Genomic DNA, 17,430 nt, shown 5'->3' with positions numbered 1-17,430 from the left:
TCCTCGGTCTCTGGTTAGAGTTCATATGATTCTGGCCTAGACTGCTCCTGCTAGATCTTCATTCATAGCTTAAGCACACAAGGCCTACAGGGGAGGGGTTTTCTCCTTTAAAACTGTGTCCAGAGCCCTGACTGGTTTGGCTCAGTGGATAGAGTGTCAGCCTGCGGACCAAGGGGTCCCGGGTTCAATTCCAGTCAAGGGCATGTACCTTGGTTGTGGGCACGTCCCCAGTGGTAGGTGTGCAGGGGGCAGCTGATCAATATTTCTCTCTCATCGATGTTTCTAACTCTCTCTCCCTTCCCCTGTAAAAAATCAATAAAAATATATTTTAAAAAAAACTGTGTCCAACAATTACAGTTTTTTAATAAAACTAGTGGCTTGTTGCATGAAATTTGTGTGTGTGTGGGGGGGGTTGTCCCTCAGCCGGGCCTGCACCCTCTCCAATCTGGGACCGCTGGCTCCTAACCGCTCACCTGCCTGCCTGATCGCCCCTAAGCACTCTGCCTGCTGGCCTGCTTAACCCCACCTGCCCCCCACCCCGCCAGCCTGCTCACCCCCAACTGCCCCCCACAGCCCACTGGCCTGGCCTGATTGCCCCCTAACCACCTCTGCCTCAGCCCTGCCACAATGGCTTTGTCTGGAAGGACATCCAGGTCTCCTGGTCTAATTATCATATTACCCTTTTATTAGTATAGATGATAGCTTCTGGCATTAATAAAAACATTGTTCTCCAAGAAGTCACATGATTGATTCCTGGCAAGGGCACATGTCCAGGTTGCGGGCTCCATCCCCAGTAGGGGGTGTGCAGGAAGCGGCCTATTGATGTCTCTCTCTCTTTCTCTCCCTTCCTCTAAAAATAATCAAGAACATTTTTAAAAATTATATTAAAAATAAAAGCACTGTTCTCAGCATCCTCAAGGATTGGGGCAGCTAAGTTTTCCAGTGAGATGTTGGGAGTTCTAATCAAACTCAGGAAGCAGTAATAATGAGAAAACATGGCAGACCTACCAGAGAACACTGGTTCCCTGGGGAACGGGAGGCAGAGACCTTGCTTGGCACAGCTGACTGGCTGGCAGGTGACAAGCTGCAAGCACTTTCCTTCCTGGGAAACTTTCTTCTTTAAATATGTTTTTATTGATGTTTAGAGAGAGGAAGGGAGAGGGATAGAGAAACATCGAATGGCTGCCTCCTGTACGCCCCCCACTGGGAATTGAGCCTGCAACCTGAGCATGTGCCCTGATCAGGAGTCCAACCAGTGATCTCTTGGTTCCTGGGTCGAAGTTCAACCACTGAGCCACACTGCCGGGCTCTGGGAAAGGTCCTAACAAGTGTTCACGGTGCTACTCAGATGAGAGCCCCTGGGAGGACACTGCAGGCTTCTCTGTGACATGCCTGTGCCCTCTTCCACCCGTCCTTTCACCTAAAGACTGCACTGCTCAGCCTGTCCCCACCCAGCGCACACGCCAGGACTTGGGCTTTTTGCGGCCAAGACATCACATCTTGGTGTTGCAGTGACGGGGATTTGAAAAACCACACAAAGCCAGCACCGAGTCTGAAAAGCTTCTCAGAATGTTAAAAACCATTTTAAATAAAGTTATCCCACTTTCAGTAAAACCTTTTCGTCCTTCCTTGAAACAGAAACACCAGACACTAAAACATGATTTTTAAAAAATCACGAGCCCTGATCCGAGTGGACTGGGAGCGGCGACTTCCTTCTTAAGGCCCCGCTGCTCCGAGGAGACATCGGTAAGGAGATGGCCCGCAGGCTCCGCTGGGCGCACACAGCGCCAAGGACGGCCCGTCTCGCATCCAACAGGAGAAATGCACGGGACGCCTGCTCCAGGGCGGGCGGGGAGGCATGTGGAAAGGTTCAAGCACTGAGTTCTCGCCAGCGGCAACGACTCCCGGGCCGTCAGTCATCGTAGTAATAATCCAACTTGGTGAACACAGTTTTGCAGCCTTTGTCAGAGAAAACCCTCTCCTCTTTGGGGAAAAAGGTCATCTCGTCGGCCACTCTGGTGACAATGTCCTCATCCACGTCATAGCCTCGGGCCTGCATTTCCACGCGGATGCACATCTTCAGGTGTTTGTACTCGAGGGGGAGGAAGGGGATGAAGTAGTCAATGAGATTTCGGTCAATTAAACTGCTGTGCCAGAAGCCACCTGGGGAGAGAGAGGGTGCGGTTCATCCTCCGCCCACCCAGCCCGTCTGCTGCTGCTGGTGCCAGGCTGCAGGTGGGCCCGCATCTGCCCGCAGGGAGCACCGGCCTAGTGAGGCAGGAGGATGACCTGCCAGCTGTGATGCTTCTGTGAAAGCCACAGGGCGAGGGGGAAGGGAGCGAATCAGATCCAAGGAAAGGCCAGGAGTCCTGGCGAGCGGCCAGATACCCATTTATTCTGAGAACTCCCCTCACTGGAGTCTCAGCAGCTGGATGAGCCTGCCGCTGAGCATGGAGACCCCTGCCGCTGCCGGCAGGTCCGGACAGAGATCTGGGGGACCAAAAACCAGGCCCCTCTAGTAAGAATGTGGGAAGCCCCCAGGCTGCAGGCGGCTCTGCACCCACCCAGTCACTCCCCCTCTGGGCCGCCCAGGCCTCCTGACCCAGCGCACGCTCCATCTAGGACGACGCTTCGCCCACGGGACCTCACCCAGCATCTCCAGCGTCTCCCTCGCTTTGCTTTCCTCCCGGGCCTCCCCCTCTCCGAGCCTGACCCCAACGCCCACGTGAGGCGATCCTCCCGCACCAGCTGGCGTCCTATAATTCCAGTCCATTCTGACACTGTCTACCCGGAGACAGCACCAGGTCCAGGGGTGAGGGCTCGGCACCCTCACTTCCGCCAACTGCAAGTTCAGGCGTCACCTGCGCCTCTGACCGACCAGCTAGAGAGGTTCCCGTGACCCTTTCCTTGGGTTCAATTGATCTGCTAGAGCAGCTCACAGACTTGAAGAAGCATCTTACGTACTAGGTTGCCAGCTTATTATAAAATGATGGAACTCAGGAAGAGCCAGATGGCAGAGACTCACACACACAGTCAGTAATGTAGTGGTGACTGTACGGCGTCCGGTGGGAACTGGAAATGCCAGGGGAGCGCTTTGCAAAGTATGTGACTGTCTAACACGATGCTTACACCTGACACTAATGCAGAGTCACACTGAACGTCACCTGTAACTAGAAGACTCAGAGGGCGAGGCCCGGGGGCAGGACAGCTGCCAGGCCCTCTGCGAGTGCTCCCCGACCCGGGAGCTCCCGGAACCCCATCCTTCGCAGTTTTTATGTGGGCTTCACTACATGGGCACAACCAAGTCAACCTCCCCTCCCCTCCCCTCCTCTCATCACAGGGTTGGTTCCCCTGGAAACCAGCCCTGGCCCTCAGGTGCTTCGCAAAAATCAGCTCATTAACACAAGCTCAGGTTGGGGTTGAAGAACTTGTTATGTAGGTACCTCAAGGTCTTTCACGGAGGAAATCCCAGGGTTTTAGGAGCTCTGTGCCAGGATGGCCGAGTCTGAGGCCGTGGGAAAAAGCCAAACCGACCCTGGGAGCAGTGGGACCGCTCCTCCTGAAGCCTCCTGTGCCAGGCAGGCGCGGGGCCTGGGAAGAGAGCCCAGGCCAGGCCCTCACGCGGTTCACAAGCGCGAGCCCCAGCAAGCCAGGACAGACAATTCAGGGAGTGCGGGCAGCTGGGAATGAGGCGGCGCAGCGCAGCAGGGCAGTCAGCCACGCGGTCAGGCAAGGCCTGGCAGAGAGGTGTGCTCTAGGCAGAGCCTGAGCTCGGAACCACCACACGGAGCCCAGGAAGCGTGTGCTGGCGGACAGGTGCCCTCGGCCCGTGGCTTCAGAAACCGTCTACCTCCCCAGCGTGCATCCTCAGTGTGACGGCCCCGGAAACTGCCTGAACAACCAGCCGTCAGCTCATCTCTGCCTGGACGCCACCAATGTGTCACCACTCACTGAACACGTCTGTGTTCACCTCCCACCTTCCCCACAAACCTGCGGCTCCGCAGTCTGTGCCCCTCCGTGGCAGTCCACCCCTCGGAGCGCTAAAGCAGATCCTAGATTTGTCTCTCTCATTCCTATACACAATCCTTTAGGAAATCTTAGTTTCTACCTTCAAAATGCACCCTAATCCGACAATGTCCCCATCCCCACTGCCACCCCGTTGCTCCAGGCCCCCAGCATTTCTCCCCTGGGCCGCAGTGGCTTCTGGGTGGCCCCCCGTCCCCGCCACCTGCAGGCTGTTCTTCACCCAGCAGCCAGCGCAGTCCTGTAGACTAAGTGAGATCACGTCACTGTCTGCGACAGGCCCTCCAGGGCTCCCTCCTCTACATGGAGTCAAACCCAAGGCCTCGCTGTGGCCCCCAGACCGTCTCCCCTCTAATCCAACTGTTCTCCTCTGCTCACCCTGGGCCAGCTCCCGTGACCCAGGCGCACTCCCACCTCGGGGCTCCTGTACATGCTGTCCCCTCTGATGTCCACATGGCTCATCCCTCACTCCTCGGGTCAGCTCAGTGCCACCCTCAGAGACCCTTCTCTGACCTCTCTATCTAAAACCACAGCCCAGCCTCGTCCCAGCACCCCAAACCTTTTCTTAATTACTTCCTACCTCCTGGGGGGGGGGGGGTAGGAGGGATACATTTCTACCTCTATCAGATACAGATATATCACATCATCCGACACATTTCCTCATCACTCGCTATCGTTAGGATATAAATTCCCTGAGAGTGAGGACTTCTGTGTTTTTGTTCACTGCTGTGTGCCCGGTTCAGTGCCTGACTCCTGGTCGTTGCACAATAAATGTTTGTCAAATGAATGAGAGAGAGTTCAGCCATCTGTCCAAGGCCATCGTCAACAAGCAGCTGGGCCAGGTCTGCCAGATTCCAAAGCTCAGCTTGTGCCCTGGCACCCCCTTCTAGGCACTTTGCTTCACCTGCTGCAGAATTGGGCGAAGTTTCCATTGCACGTGTCCACCTTGTGGCACACCAAGAAACCAGTGAACATATTACAGAATACTCTCTCTTTCATCAGTGACCTTCCAGTTGCACAAACGGACATAAAATATCCCAGACTCTACAGAAGTGTGAATTTCTTGGCAAGTCTCTTTCGAAAGAGACCTTTTGCTCTGTAATCTCAAGAACAAACCCAAGCAGAGCAGAGACTTGAATGGTCAGGGTCAACTGCACGGCTCACAGGTTTTACCACCAGGCCAGTCTCCATCATGGTGGCTTTCCACCTCCATGGGCTCAAGGTCTACGGTGTGAAGTTCACGGGAAGAGCAATGAGCTTGGTAGTTAAAGCTCGGGCTCTGGAACCAGGGTCATGTAACAGGCTGTGTGGACATGTGCCTTAGTTTCCTCATCTGTAAAATGGGGATGGCAGTGAATAGCTTCTCCCCCGAGGTTACTGTGAGGATTACAGGAAGGATGCAGGAAGCGGGCTCCGCACAGGGCCCAGGACAGAACAAGGGCCCCGCCCCTGGCTGTTAGCCTCAGGCACAGAACCTCAGAGGTCCAGGACCACCCACAGACAGAAAAGCCCTAACGGGCCATCTCCTCCTTCAGAGGCGCTCACAGCAGCGGTCCTTGCTCAACCATCTGCTCTTCTTCAACAAAGGAAACAACTGAGCTGAGGAAAACAGGAACTCATTTCAAGAGCGCCAGGACAACCATTTCCCCCTCTCCAACAGATTCCGCTCAGAAAGGCCTGCAGAAGCTCTCAGCAGCTGCGTGTCTACCCAGCGCAGGGGAGGGGATGCGGGGATTTAGCCTTGGGGCGCGGGCTCATGAACTCACTGTTCTTGTTATTGAAGGCCGACACCGACAAGGCGTGCTCCATGTCTCCGAGCTTGATGTCCTCCCTCTGCCTCCCACTTCTCCAGAAATCCAAAGCCACGTCTGTGATCCTTTCCGCGCCGGCGTTGCTGCAGAGCGAGCGCAGGGAATGAGAGCTGGGCTTTCCCCGCAGCCCACAGGCCGGGCTCCGAGCTCTGCCAGCGTGCCCCAGCCCGGACGTACCTGAGAAAGATGAAGATGGCTTTCTGATAGGAGACCCCGTCCACGTGGTCATAATAGTCTAGGAAAGGCTTGATGGCATCTATGAGGCCGGCGTGCATCTTATCCATTTCATCGAATATGAAGATGGACCTCGCGCAGGCGCTCACGTTGCCGCGGATCCACAACTGTAACTGATCCTGAATCACAGGGGGAGCAACACAAAGTTCTCAGCCGGCGCAGCTCCCACCCCGAGCACGGGCACCACTGACGCCTCAGCTGCTGCCGAAAGGCTGCATTTACGGAGCGGAGCGCTCACTGCAGTCTCAGCTCCGTGCTAAGAACTTGACACACACCTGCTCTTCTGTTCCTCTCCACAACCCCACCGAGTGGGTGTTATCATACCCATTTCACAGACGAGGAAACAGAGGCACAGAGCGCTAAATCAACTTGCCCAAGATGATAAATTTCTGGGATCTGAACCCTACCCTGCCTGACCCCACACTTGGATTATAATTCCTGTGCTGAGCTGTCACCCCAATGCTGTGGCATTGAACTGCTGGCCACGTTCACACATTTCCTGTGTACACCAGCCTTCTAGAAAGAAAGCAGAGACCCAGAGACGATGCTGCCATTCAGTCCTTAGCACAGCCTTGGGAGGGCGCTCCAGCTTCCCGATGGGGAAAGTGAGGCGTGCAGGCTCCTTTAAGTGGGGCACCTGCCTCGGGAGCTGGCGCTTTGGCGTGCGTGTGGCCAGCTAACACTCATGAGTTTCTGGAACAAGGCCCGGAGGCTGTGCTTAAGCTGAAACGCTCCCTAAGAACATGTTCAGGTACTTCTTAGAAGATTTAGCAATCGTTAAGGAGAAAAGACCTTTTTAATCAGAAATGTGAGCTCTGGTGCTTTCTAAATTTCCCTCACAAGGTGGAGAGGAGAAATGCGCTGTTTTCTGAGCAAGACTCTGGAGGTCTTGACTTCTTATGATTCTGGTGTCTGCCTGGCTACAGCGACCAGGGTTACAACGTCCCATGTGCGAATCTAACCTAAGTAGTAGGTCTGCTCTACAGGAGGACTAGTCTCCACTCACCGAGGAACCTCAGGAGAGCGTGTGGCCCACGCGAGTCAGTGTTTAAACAAGGACTCGCTCAGATCTGCTAGTTCCCCCACTCTGCCTCTGCGACTTCAGTCAACAACAGAGAACATGTGCTGAACCCTCACTACAGGTCGGCCACGCTCTGAGCACTGTTCCCATCACGTTTTATTGTGGTCTCCCCAAACCAATCACACGTGTGCACAACTGAACACTGCTGCACTCCCTATTTCACAGCTGAGGAAGTGAAGGCACAGAGAGGTTAAGTAACTTGCCCCAAATCACACAGCTATTAAGCAGTGGAGCCTGAATGCTAACCAGGATGACCAACCTGCCTCAGTTTGTCTGGAACTTGCCCAGGTTTGGCACTGAAAATCCCACATCCTAGGAACCCTGGACGTTTGGTCGCCCAAGCAGAAGGGGAAAATGTGTTTTTGAAGGGTGAGGGCTAAATGGCTGTGTCTTGCCACCTTGCAGGTTTGTTACACAGATTAAGAAAGGTCATAGTTAACGCTTATTTGAACACTCATGTGCCAGGTGCCAGGACACATACGTGACAGACCGATGAGTCTCAGAGAGGTCAGGCAACCTTCCCAAGATCACACGGCTGGTGGGAGAGTCAGGACTCAAATCCAGGTGTGTCTGCAGCTAAAGCCCAGGCTGCTAACCGGTGATAGAAAATAAAAGCAGCCAAAACTGGTTTGGCTCAGTGGATGGAGCATCGGCCTGCGGACTGAAAGGTCCCAGGTTTGATCCCGGTCAAGGGCATGTACGTGGGTTGTGGGCACATCCCCAGTAGGAGATGTGCAGGAGGCAGCGGATCGATGTTTCTAACTATCTCTCTCCTTTCCTCTCTGTAAAAAATCAATAAAATATACTTTAAAAAAAAATAATAAAAGCACTTTGCCACACTGCAGGTAGGCAAACTGAGGCCTCTCTAGAAATGCTCCCTCTTTTACAAAATGAGTTAGACCTGATGATCTTCAAGCCGGATTTGGCCGTGTCCATTTCTAAAATCCCCTGGTCCCACGTACTGAAACGAGCACCACACTGGGCCTGATTCTGGAAACCGCAGGGTTTGATGGTGCAACTGCTCGGTGCGTCTGAAACCCTCTGTGGCTGCCACACGCGGCCATTTTCAGGGCTCCCTCATCTTAACAAGCAGTTCCCCAGCCCCACCCCACAACCGAGGAACCCCGAAGGCAGCGCCCCCCGGAAGGGCTCCCGGCCGCGCTTGCCTTGTACAGCGTGAGGTTGGAGGCGTGCGGGAAGTGCAGCGTGGCCACGAACAGGTGCACATAGTGGCTGTGCAGGCCGCCCTCGTAGATGTTCTCCGCGATGATCTTGCTGGCGAAGTTCTTGCCGGTGCCGGTCCACCCGTGCAGGGAGAGGGTGAGCGGCTTCTTGGGCTTCGGGTTGCTGATGAAGCCGGTCAGGGCGTTTAAGATGACTTTCTTGGCAAGATGCTGCCCGAAGAGCTTGCGGTCCAGGTCCTTCTGCAGCGCTGGGAGGGGCAGGGCAGGCAGGGCCGTCAGGGCGGGCGGGGGCGGCGTTCAGAAAGGTTCCGGGCGCCGGCTCCGGGGGAGCCGGCGAGCACCTCGGGCCAGAGCCGGCGGGTGGGCCGGGACCTCCCGCTGCTGGGGCGGCCCGTCCACAGTCCCCGAACCGGGCTGCTGCCCCGGAAGGTCCGCGGCTCGCGCCCCCGCCGCCCGCTGCACCCGGCCGACCTGGCCCTCCCGCCCGCGACGCGCAGGAAAGGCCGCGGCTGGGCCCCGGGCCGCGCGGAAGGGCCCGCCACCCTCCTGTCTCCGGCCGCGCGGGCGCGCATCGCGGTGCGGGACCTGGACCACCGGCCACGCGGCCGCCGCCCCCGGGTCGGCGTGAAGCACCCCCGCCGGCAGCCCGCCTCCCGCGTCCGCCCTAAGTCCGGCCGCCGCGGCGGTGGCCCAGCGCCAGGCCCCACCCGCCCTCCGGCCGCTCGGGCTCCGGGCTCCGGGCTCCGGGTTCCGGGTCCCGGCCCGCCGGCTCAGCTCGCCCTCCGCCCGGCCCGACCCGACCCGCCTCGGGCCCGCCGCCCTACCTGCGCGGCTGAGGCTGCGCTTCTGGCTGCAGCACTCGGCGAAGAGGCAGTAGAGGCGCGGGTAGGAGATGTAGCTGGTGAGGACGCCGGCCAGCGCCAGCCCCAGGCTGATGGGCTCCACCGCGCGCACCGCCCACGGCGCCAGCAGCAGCAGCCCCAGGGCCCGGCCCAGCTTCATGCCCGGACCCCGCCGCCCCGCGCCCTCGAGCCTGCCGACCCGCCGCGCCGCGCTTCCGGCTCCTCCCCCTCGCCGCCGCCATCTTTGCCGGGGGCGGGCCTCCCCGCGACGCCGGCGGCGCCATCTTTGTGAGGGGCACCGCCCTTTCCTGCTTCCGGGAGGTGGGCGCCCACAGCTGATGGGGCCGCTTTTTACTTTTTTCAAGTTTTAAGAAAAGTTTTACAGAAAAATTGAGTAGACAGTACAGAGAGGGCACAGATCCCCCCCCCGCGGCACATGGTCCCCCTGTTACTAACATCTTTATGTTACATAGGAACCTAGACTGATACCAGTTGGTTCGGATACTTGCTTCATTTTGACCTATCGTCCTATTTCTGATCCAGGATCGCACCCAAGGCACCACATTATACTTACAGCCTCCTGACTGTGGGTGTTTCCCACGTTTTCCTTGGTTTTGATGACCCTGACAGTTTGGGGGAGAACTGGTCAAACCTTTCGTAGGACGCCCGGCCCCACTATTGGGATTTGCCCGTTGGTCTCACGGTTAGACTGGGGTTATGGGTGTGGGGTGCATGTCCTTTACAGAGGAAAAGCGCTATTTCTGTAACATTATATCAGGGGTGCAGACTGCCAGCATGACTTGTGACTACTGACGACCTTTATCACCTGGCTGCGTTCCCGGCGTCAGGTTCCCCTACCGTAAAGTTGCTCACACTCATTCACTCACTTGGAGGTTTACCTATGTCCCAGGTGAGACGGCGATGCCTGCATTCGCCTTCACCTTGCACAGTGCACGCTCTAAATCAGCCCAGAAGTCACCCGGCCTGTTATTTCCTCATCCCAAGCTGTTCAAATGCTTCAGGAAAAATGACAGCACAAGTGGCACTGAGCTTGACAGCTAACAGGTTGGAGCCTGTCTGTCTCTTGAACTAAATGAGCAGCTTTTGAGCTGCCCAACCCCCGACTCTGAACACATGGCCTAGTATCGGTGTGAGGAGACGCAAAATGAACAAGAAGGCTAGATTCATTTCATATTTAATACCGAAGTGCGGAAGTAAGAGAGACAGGTAACTTTTCCTTCTTAATGCAAATAAATAGGTAACTTTGTAAAAGTCAGAGAATACCAGTGTCCCTTTGATCCCATTCTAGAGTTTTCTACTGTCCACCGGATCCACTGGAAACGGAAGGATGCATTTCTGAACCCCATTCCAGATCATTGGAAGTAGAAGACATGATCACACATATAATAATAAAAGCACATTTTAAAGGGCATATCTCACCCTGAACACACAGCTCTTTTCTCCTGAGCCAGGAAAAATATTAAGAAAAAGTCAACATATTTACAAACAAGATTTAATAACGCTCACAAGAATAGTTTGCCCCCAAATAAGAAAACCACATATTGTTTGTTTCAAAAGGATACAAATTTAGAGCCTAAAAATTCAGCAGGGAAGCAGCCAGACTAGTAGAGTCTGTTTCTGGAACTGTCTGCTAGCCAGTGATCAGGGTTATGTCCTGGAAGGCTTTTATTCTGGGGCGAGGGACAGTGCTATTTACATCCCATTCTGCAACTTCTCCCCTCTGGCCGCCCTCAATATCGTCTGTTCATCTTCTTGAACTTCTCATAATGATAGTCATCAGTGGCTTTCTCATTAGCAGGACGCTTGCGGTTTGGGGGGGACCCTGTGAAGGAAAAGAGGAAAAGCTGTTTGCCATCAGGAAGTCACTGACAGGCAAGGACGTCTCCACAGGAGCCCCAGTGCTACCCTGGTGAACAGACACATAGTAGGGCCTCAGCAAACACTTGTTACTGAGTGACTGAAAACAGACATACAGAGTTGGTGCCAGCCAAACTATGCTGACCTCAGCATCCCACTCAGCGAACAGTAGCAGCCACACTTCATTGAGTCTGACTGTACGAGGCACGGTGCTAAGTCCTTTAGCCATGGCTTCCTTTTACCCTCACAGCAAGCCTAGCAGGGGCACTGTACCATCTCTGCTCAGAGAGGTTAGGTGACTTGCTCAGATAAGCTAGGCTGAGCGCTGAATCCAAGTCTGGTGACTCCGAAGTCCTTGCTTATCATGTGTTTCACACCAAGCTCTTTGGGAATCCAAGACTACAAAACCAAGACGTTAGGAAAATAATTTCCCAAGGGAGAAAGAAGAATGAGAGGCTTTTCAGAAGCCTCAGCACATTTCGCATTTCCTTAGCATCATCCCATTGTTCATGGAGAGGCAAGCGAGTGGGAAGGGCCATTGTCGGCTGCTGGGGGAGGACAATGAGCATCTCGCCCCTGAAGGATCCTTTGGTGACTTCTCTAAAGGTAACTAAGGGGTCCCCTGATTGGTTTGGCTCAGTAGATAGAGCATTGGCCTGCGGACTGAAGGGTCCCGGGTTCGATTCCAGTCAAGGGCATGTACCTCAGTTGCGGGCACATCCCCAGTGGGGGGCATGCAAGAGGCAGCTGATCGATGTTTCTCTCTCATCGATGTTTCTAACTCTCTATCCCTCTCCCTTCCTCTCTGTAAAAATATCAATAAAATATATTAAAAAAAAATAAAGGTAACTAAGGGTATGACGTGGTCAAGAATGAGCATCAAAGCAGCGTTTAAAGGGGAAATGGGAAATGGTGAGGCGACAGCTGTCTTTCCAATGGAACTTGAAAATGTTTACTGACATGGAGACATGCAGGGCGGACTACTGAGTGAAACGCTATGAGATCCTTCTAGGTACATACAATGTTTCCTACATGGGAGTATTTTTACAAGTCTGAAAGGTTGTACATAAAAATGTTACCAGTGGTTGTCTCTGGTGGTGCAATAATGAATAACTTTTCATTTATTTTTGCTTATTGAAATGTTCTAATTTTTGAGTCTATTTGACAGCCCAGTGAATCCTCAGAGCAGCCCCAGGTGTAAGTTTTATTACGATTCCCATTTTGTAGATGAGAAAACAGGCTTGCAAAGGGGAAGGGACAAGGCCGTGGTCCAGAACATGGACTAAAACTCAGCTGCCCTGGCCCCGCACCCGAGCTCCCACCTGCCTCCATGGGCCCTGAGTGCTGTGGTCACTCCAGGCCGCCCTGAGGCCACTGCTGTACTCACGGTCAGGCTCTGGCTTCTCGGTGTCGCCCACTCGCAAGGGCCGGGCTTTGGGCTCTTCTTTGTTCCTCCGAATGGGGGCGTTGAGCTCCTCGTGATAAACTGGACCAGAGAGACCAGGGGACATGTCAGAAAAAATGCGGGAACCAGGAGCCTCAAACCAGAGGGGCAGGGGTGAGGGGCTGCCTCCCCGAGGCTTACATCGGTTGTGCTGCACGTAATTCACCGCCATGTTGGTGGGCACAAAGGATGTCTCGCTGTCTTTCTTCTTGTTCTGCTGCTCTGCCAGCAGACGGGCCTTGGCATCCTCCGTGGAAATGATGTTTTTTATTTTAGCACTGAGGGGAGGAAGGAGCATGCCACGCATTAGACCGCCGCCCCTCTGGTCCTGGGAGTGACTGGCGAGGCTGGCGGCCCACCACTGCAGAAGGAAGTCCTCGTTCCTGGGGCCCAGCTCTGCGGTTTACCGGCTCCCCGGCAGCCACACCCCCATGGCACTCTCACAGCCTGGAGACGCAGGACTTATTCTCTTCTGATCAAGAGGAAACTGCATCTCCGAGAGGAACAGAGAACTGCCTAAGGCTCAGAGCTGGAAAGCCAGGAAAGAGGTGAGAACCCGGAGGTCTCCCAACCTGCTACTCAGCCGCAGAAGATTCTGACCACTGTATTTCCTCCATGACAGCCCCTTTTAGAGCAGATGTTCGAGGAGGCTCATGGGGTGGCTAAGCCCTTAACAATGCTCCTACTCCAACAAAAGAGAATAGCCCGGCAGTGTGGCTCAGTGGTTGAGCATGGCCCTATGAACCAGGAAGTCACAGTTCAAGTCCCCGTCAGGGCACAGGCCCGAGTTGTGGGCTCGATCCCCAGTATGGGGTGTGCAGGAGGAGCCGATCGATGATTCTCTCTCATCATTAATGTTTCTCTCTCTCCCTCCTTTCCTTTCTGAAATGAATAAAAACATATTGAGAACAACAACAGAAGACACGGGGCCTGACTAGAACAGCTGAAGAGCTGTGAACAAAGGCTAAATGAAAACACACTTGGGCTTCCAGCAGTCAGGGTCCCTAAGTGTCGTTAGCTGCTCTGCCCAACTCCTCAGAACTCCTTGAGACAACACCCCAGCCCACCGGAGAGAACATAGCTGTGTGGGTTTCCTAGGAGACAGGTGGGAAACAGTCCCCTTAACTTTCAACTGGAAAGCAGAGCGGTCCCCCCGCAGCCTAGGGGCAGGGAGAGGTGCAGCGAGGGTCTGGAACGTACTCGATGCCCAGGTCCACCTCGGGGATGCCGCTCAGCATCTGGTTGGACAGCATCTCCTCCGTCTTCTTCGCCGAGGAGACGCGGATGTTTTCCGGAAGCTCGTAGAGACAGTCCTCTGCGTTCTTGGGCTTCACTTTCTGTTCTTCGTGTTCCACGATCCCTTTCCTCTTCTTCAGCTCCGTCTCAATGTACTTCATCCTGAAACCAGAAACAAGGTCTCAGGAAGCTCACAACAGGCACCTCTGAAATGAGTGGCCCTAACGCGGCCCACAGAGCAGTGACGGTCCGTGAGCAAGTTTTCATCAGTCCATGGAGAGGTGAGAAAAATGAAAATAACTTGAAAATTTTTTCTCAAGTTAAAATTTACCACTTAAAGCACCAACCTATGTTATGAGATAACCTGTTACCAATCTGTTGGTGTTATTCTATGTAAGGTTCTTTGAAGACGGAAGGATAATGGGAGATGGTAGTTGTTTGTTCAACAGTCTTATTGGCCAAAATAAGAAGTAGGCAGTCTAGTGTTTATCCCTGCAATGTTTTGGGGAAATATTATTAGTCAAGGAATCTAAAATCTTAAGAACCGCTTTTAAAGAACTTTTCAGACTTTTTCCAAGTTCTTCAGCCTGGGAGGTGGGCCAAGAGGGACCAGCACCGACGTCTTTGGTTGACTCTAGAAATGTCATCTGTGACGAACTAGCTCGGACTGTGTCTGGCTGGCGCCCACCCCCGATCGCTCACAGCCCGACTGACACCTACATGTCGGCGTCCTCGTCCCTCCGGTTGGTTTCCGCGGAGAATGATGTCCCCAGGTGGAGGTCTTCCTCTTCACTGATCCTGAAAGGGGAGAAGCAGAGTGAAGACTTCACAGAGGCCAAGTTTTACGTGATACCGACAACACAGGCACACAACAAAAAAGTGTCATATCCTCTTTACAGTTGGGGGGGAAATATATGCGATGTCAATACAATAAATATAAGCAAGCAAACTGTTGGCCTGCGGAGATTCCTCTGGGGAATTGGCAGATACTTTTATTTTTTATTTATTTATTTATTTATTTTTAAATATTTTTTATTGATTTTTTACAGAGAGGAAGGGAGAGGGATAGAGAGTTAGAAACATCGATGAGAGAGAAACATCGATCGGCTGCCTCCTGCACACCCCCTACTGGGGATGTGCCTGCAACCAAGGTACATGCCCTTGACCGGGAATCGAACCTGGGACCCTTCAGTCCGCAGGCCGAAGCTCTATCCACTGAACCAAACCAGTCAGGGCAGATACTTTTATTTTTTACTTTTTTATTGTTTGAATGCATTATTTTCATAATTGTGTTTTTGTTTTCTTTAAAAAGAAAAACTTCCACATGGATTTGAAAGACAATAAGCAATGCACCTTTACAAAACGGACCGCACCCACATCTCTCTAAGCTAACTTTTAAAGAGTTTTTGTTTTCCTTTGTTTTTAAACTATACGTAGTTTACAACGCACAGAGGATACTTGAAGATGTCCCTGTAAAGCCACTGCTGCAGGCCCCAGCTCCCTGGGCACACGGCCCCCGGCAGGGCCACTGGTGCATTCGTGCCAGCGGGTCCTGCACTTACTTGTCCTTGCCCCTTTCCTTCAGCTTCTTCATGTCCACCATGCCTCCTGTCTTCATCTGAAAGGGGTCATCCTGCAGAAAGCAAAGACAGCTGAGAAGAAACAGCTTCATAATTGGCTGGGAATTTTCTTTTCTAAGGTAACACAATCATCCACCGAAGAGCACTCACATCTTCCCACTGCCCAGGGAGGACCCCACAACTTACCACTAGAGTGGTCTCTTCTTGTACCTTCTCTCCCACCAGCAGGGCCACAGCACTGAGCAAAACCAAAAAGAAAAAGGAGGGAGGGAAGAATGGTGCATTTCAGAGATGAGAAAGAATGTTTAGGAAGTTTGTAGATTGCAACATTAGTGGCAGGGTGAGATTTGGGGGGTGGGCACCAAAGCCAGCTGGAAAAGCCTATAACACATAACACGGGGCTCAACAAGCGCTGTAGATGCTGGGGGATGGGTGAAGAGGCAAACCTTTCTATAAAGCCAGTTGGCATTACCTTGCCTTGGAAATCTCACTTCTAAGATTTTTTGCCTTCAGGGAACATGAAGCTAAAGACAAGTGTAGGAAAATACTATTGCGGCCTGATTTGATGAAAGTTTACAAAATGACCTACAGGTCCTCAAACAGGGAATTAAGTTACATTGTGGTACATACTTGTGGTGGAGTACTATGTAGCCATTAAAAAGGGGCTTTGGAAAAATATTCTTCAAAGTGAGTGAACGACCACAATGTCATAATGAGTTGAAAATAGCAGAGAACAAAAGTTCTCACTCATTCTTTACAAAAGGGAGAAAGAATACAGATTGGAAAGGACATTAAATGTTAACACTGGTTACCTCTGGATGGAAGAATTATGGGTGCTGTCTATTTTCTTGATTATACTTTTCTAAATTTTCCAAACTCTCAACAATCAATGTGCTTTCACAATTAGTTGGACGCAATGAAAACAAGAGTTAGTGACTTGTTTCTGTACCTCTGAGCAAACCTTAAGACCACATGGCCCAGGCCATCTCCTGGGTAAACGTTTCAAAGAACGCTGTGCCTCCTTTGGGTGCACAGTGGAAAGTGCAGTGTGTCAAGAAAAGGGGCTAAAGCCCTAGCCGGTTTGGCTCAGTGGGTTTGAGCATCAGCCTGCAGACTGAAGGGTTCCGGGTTCGATTCCAGTCAAGGTACCTGGGCTGCAGCCTCCATCCCCTGACTGGGTCAGGGCATGTGCAGGAGGCAACCGATGGATGTGTCTTTCTCACATCAACGTTTCTCTCTGTGTCTCTCCCACTTCCATCCTGTCTAAAAATCAACGGGAAAAATATCCTCGGTGATGATTAACAACAAAATAATAAATAAAAAATGAAAAAGTAAAAACAAATAAGTCAATAAAAGAAAAGGAGCTATGTCTATGTCTGAGGAGATACTCTGTGACAGCGACCCGCCGGGGCGGTCAGTCATCCCCACCCCCTCCTCCTCCGGGCCCCCCATGGTACCCACCTCACTCCGTTGGGCCGCTTCCTCAAGTTCTGCACCTCTCGGGTCTCCTCCAGTTTTAATCTGAATAAAAGGCAATGTGCAGGTTGAGAGACGCTCCGCGGGACTCAGAGTCAAACAGAGCTGCGCCCGCGCCCAGCCGGCTGCTGAGCTGCCGGCACAGGGTCCAGACGGCGAACCTGCGCCTGGACCCACCGGGACTCCGATCACTGCCCATCCCGGGGGCAGCTCCTCTAACTGTGCGGCCTCGGGGACGGCGGCCTCAGCCCCAGAACCCTCCATTTCTTTGTCCGCAAAAGGGGACACCACCACCGGCTCCGGGTTGCCAAGGTGTCAACAAGGCGCCGGGCCGGCGGTGAGACCCCGAGCCAGCTTCTCGCTTTCTGCCCAGTGGAAAGCCCGTTCCAAACGCACCGAACCTCTTCTGAGTCCTGCTCATCCTCCTCCGACTCCGAGTCGGCCCGGCGCCGGCGGAAAGCCTTCCCGGTGACCGGCATGGTCGCGCCGGACCCGCGGTCCCACCGCTGCCCCGCTGCCCCGAGGACCGATCCGCTTCCGGCGCGCAGCAGTGTCGTCAGAGCGCCCGCCCCGCCCCGAGCCCTCCTGGCTCCACCCGTCTCGCACCGCCCACATGACCACGCCCCAGCGGTGGCGTAGCC

General features: G+C 53.6%; 2 protein-coding genes across 3 annotated transcripts; both read right to left on the bottom strand.

Annotated features, from left to right (window-relative positions):
- Positions 1-1,547: 1,547 nt before the first annotated feature.
- On the bottom strand, positions 1,548-9,400 carry TOR1A (torsin family 1 member A). The gene is made up of 5 exons (XM_036329373.1): positions 9,158-9,400; positions 8,316-8,581; positions 6,012-6,187; positions 5,790-5,917; positions 1,548-2,163 (listed from the first exon to the last, which is right to left on the bottom strand). Exons 1-5 carry the CDS (start codon positions 9,333-9,335, stop codon positions 1,913-1,915), a joined length of 999 nt encoding a protein of 332 aa, XP_036185266.1. The 5' UTR covers positions 9,336-9,400; the 3' UTR covers positions 1,548-1,912.
- A 958-nt stretch (positions 9,401-10,358) lies between these two features.
- Positions 10,359-17,350, bottom strand: CUNH9orf78 (chromosome unknown C9orf78 homolog). 2 transcript variants are annotated; one of them, XM_036329376.1, is made up of 9 exons: positions 17,191-17,350; positions 16,775-16,834; positions 15,500-15,551; positions 15,296-15,366; positions 14,454-14,531; positions 13,698-13,895; positions 12,639-12,775; positions 12,441-12,539; positions 10,359-11,018 (listed from the first exon to the last, which is right to left on the bottom strand). In XM_036329376.1, exons 1-9 carry the CDS (start codon positions 17,208-17,210, stop codon positions 10,927-10,929), a joined length of 807 nt encoding a protein of 268 aa, XP_036185269.1. In that variant the 5' UTR covers positions 17,211-17,350; the 3' UTR covers positions 10,359-10,926. The 2 variants fall into 2 exon arrangements, with proteins under 2 accessions (XP_036185269.1, XP_036185267.1); XM_036329374.1 differs by having other exon boundaries at positions 17,186-17,268.
- Positions 17,351-17,430: the final 80 nt, after the last annotated feature.

This window comes from Myotis myotis, unplaced genomic scaffold (genome assembly GCF_014108235.1).
Source record: "Myotis myotis isolate mMyoMyo1 unplaced genomic scaffold, mMyoMyo1.p scaffold_m19_p_12, whole genome shotgun sequence".
Taxonomy (NCBI): Eukaryota; Metazoa; Chordata; class Mammalia; order Chiroptera; family Vespertilionidae; genus Myotis; species Myotis myotis.
This window is presented reverse-complemented; position numbering and strand designations above follow the sequence as displayed.

Coding starts and splice junctions, on each gene's coding strand:
- CUNH9orf78 (XM_036329374.1), bottom strand. CDS start 17,268: ATGCCGGTCACCGGGAAGGCTTTCCGCCGGCGCCGGGCCGACTCGGAG. Junction 15,552..16,774: donor AAGCGGCCCAACGGAGTGAG/GTGGGTACCATG, acceptor GGTTTTGCTCAG/TGCTGTGGCCCTGCTGGTGG. Junction 13,896..14,453: donor AGGGACGAGGACGCCGACAT/GTAGGTGTCAGT, acceptor TTCTGGTTTCAG/GATGAAGTACATTGAGACGG.
- TOR1A (XM_036329373.1), bottom strand. CDS start 9,335: ATGAAGCTGGGCCGGGCCCTGGGGCTGCTGCTGCTGGCGCCGTGGGCG. Junction 5,918..6,011: donor GCCATCTTCATCTTTCTCAG/GTACGTCCGGGC, acceptor CTCGCTCTGCAG/CAACGCCGGCGCGGAAAGGA. Junction 2,164..5,789: donor GGCCTTCAATAACAAGAACA/GTGAGTTCATGA, acceptor CTCTCTCCCCAG/GTGGCTTCTGGCACAGCAGT.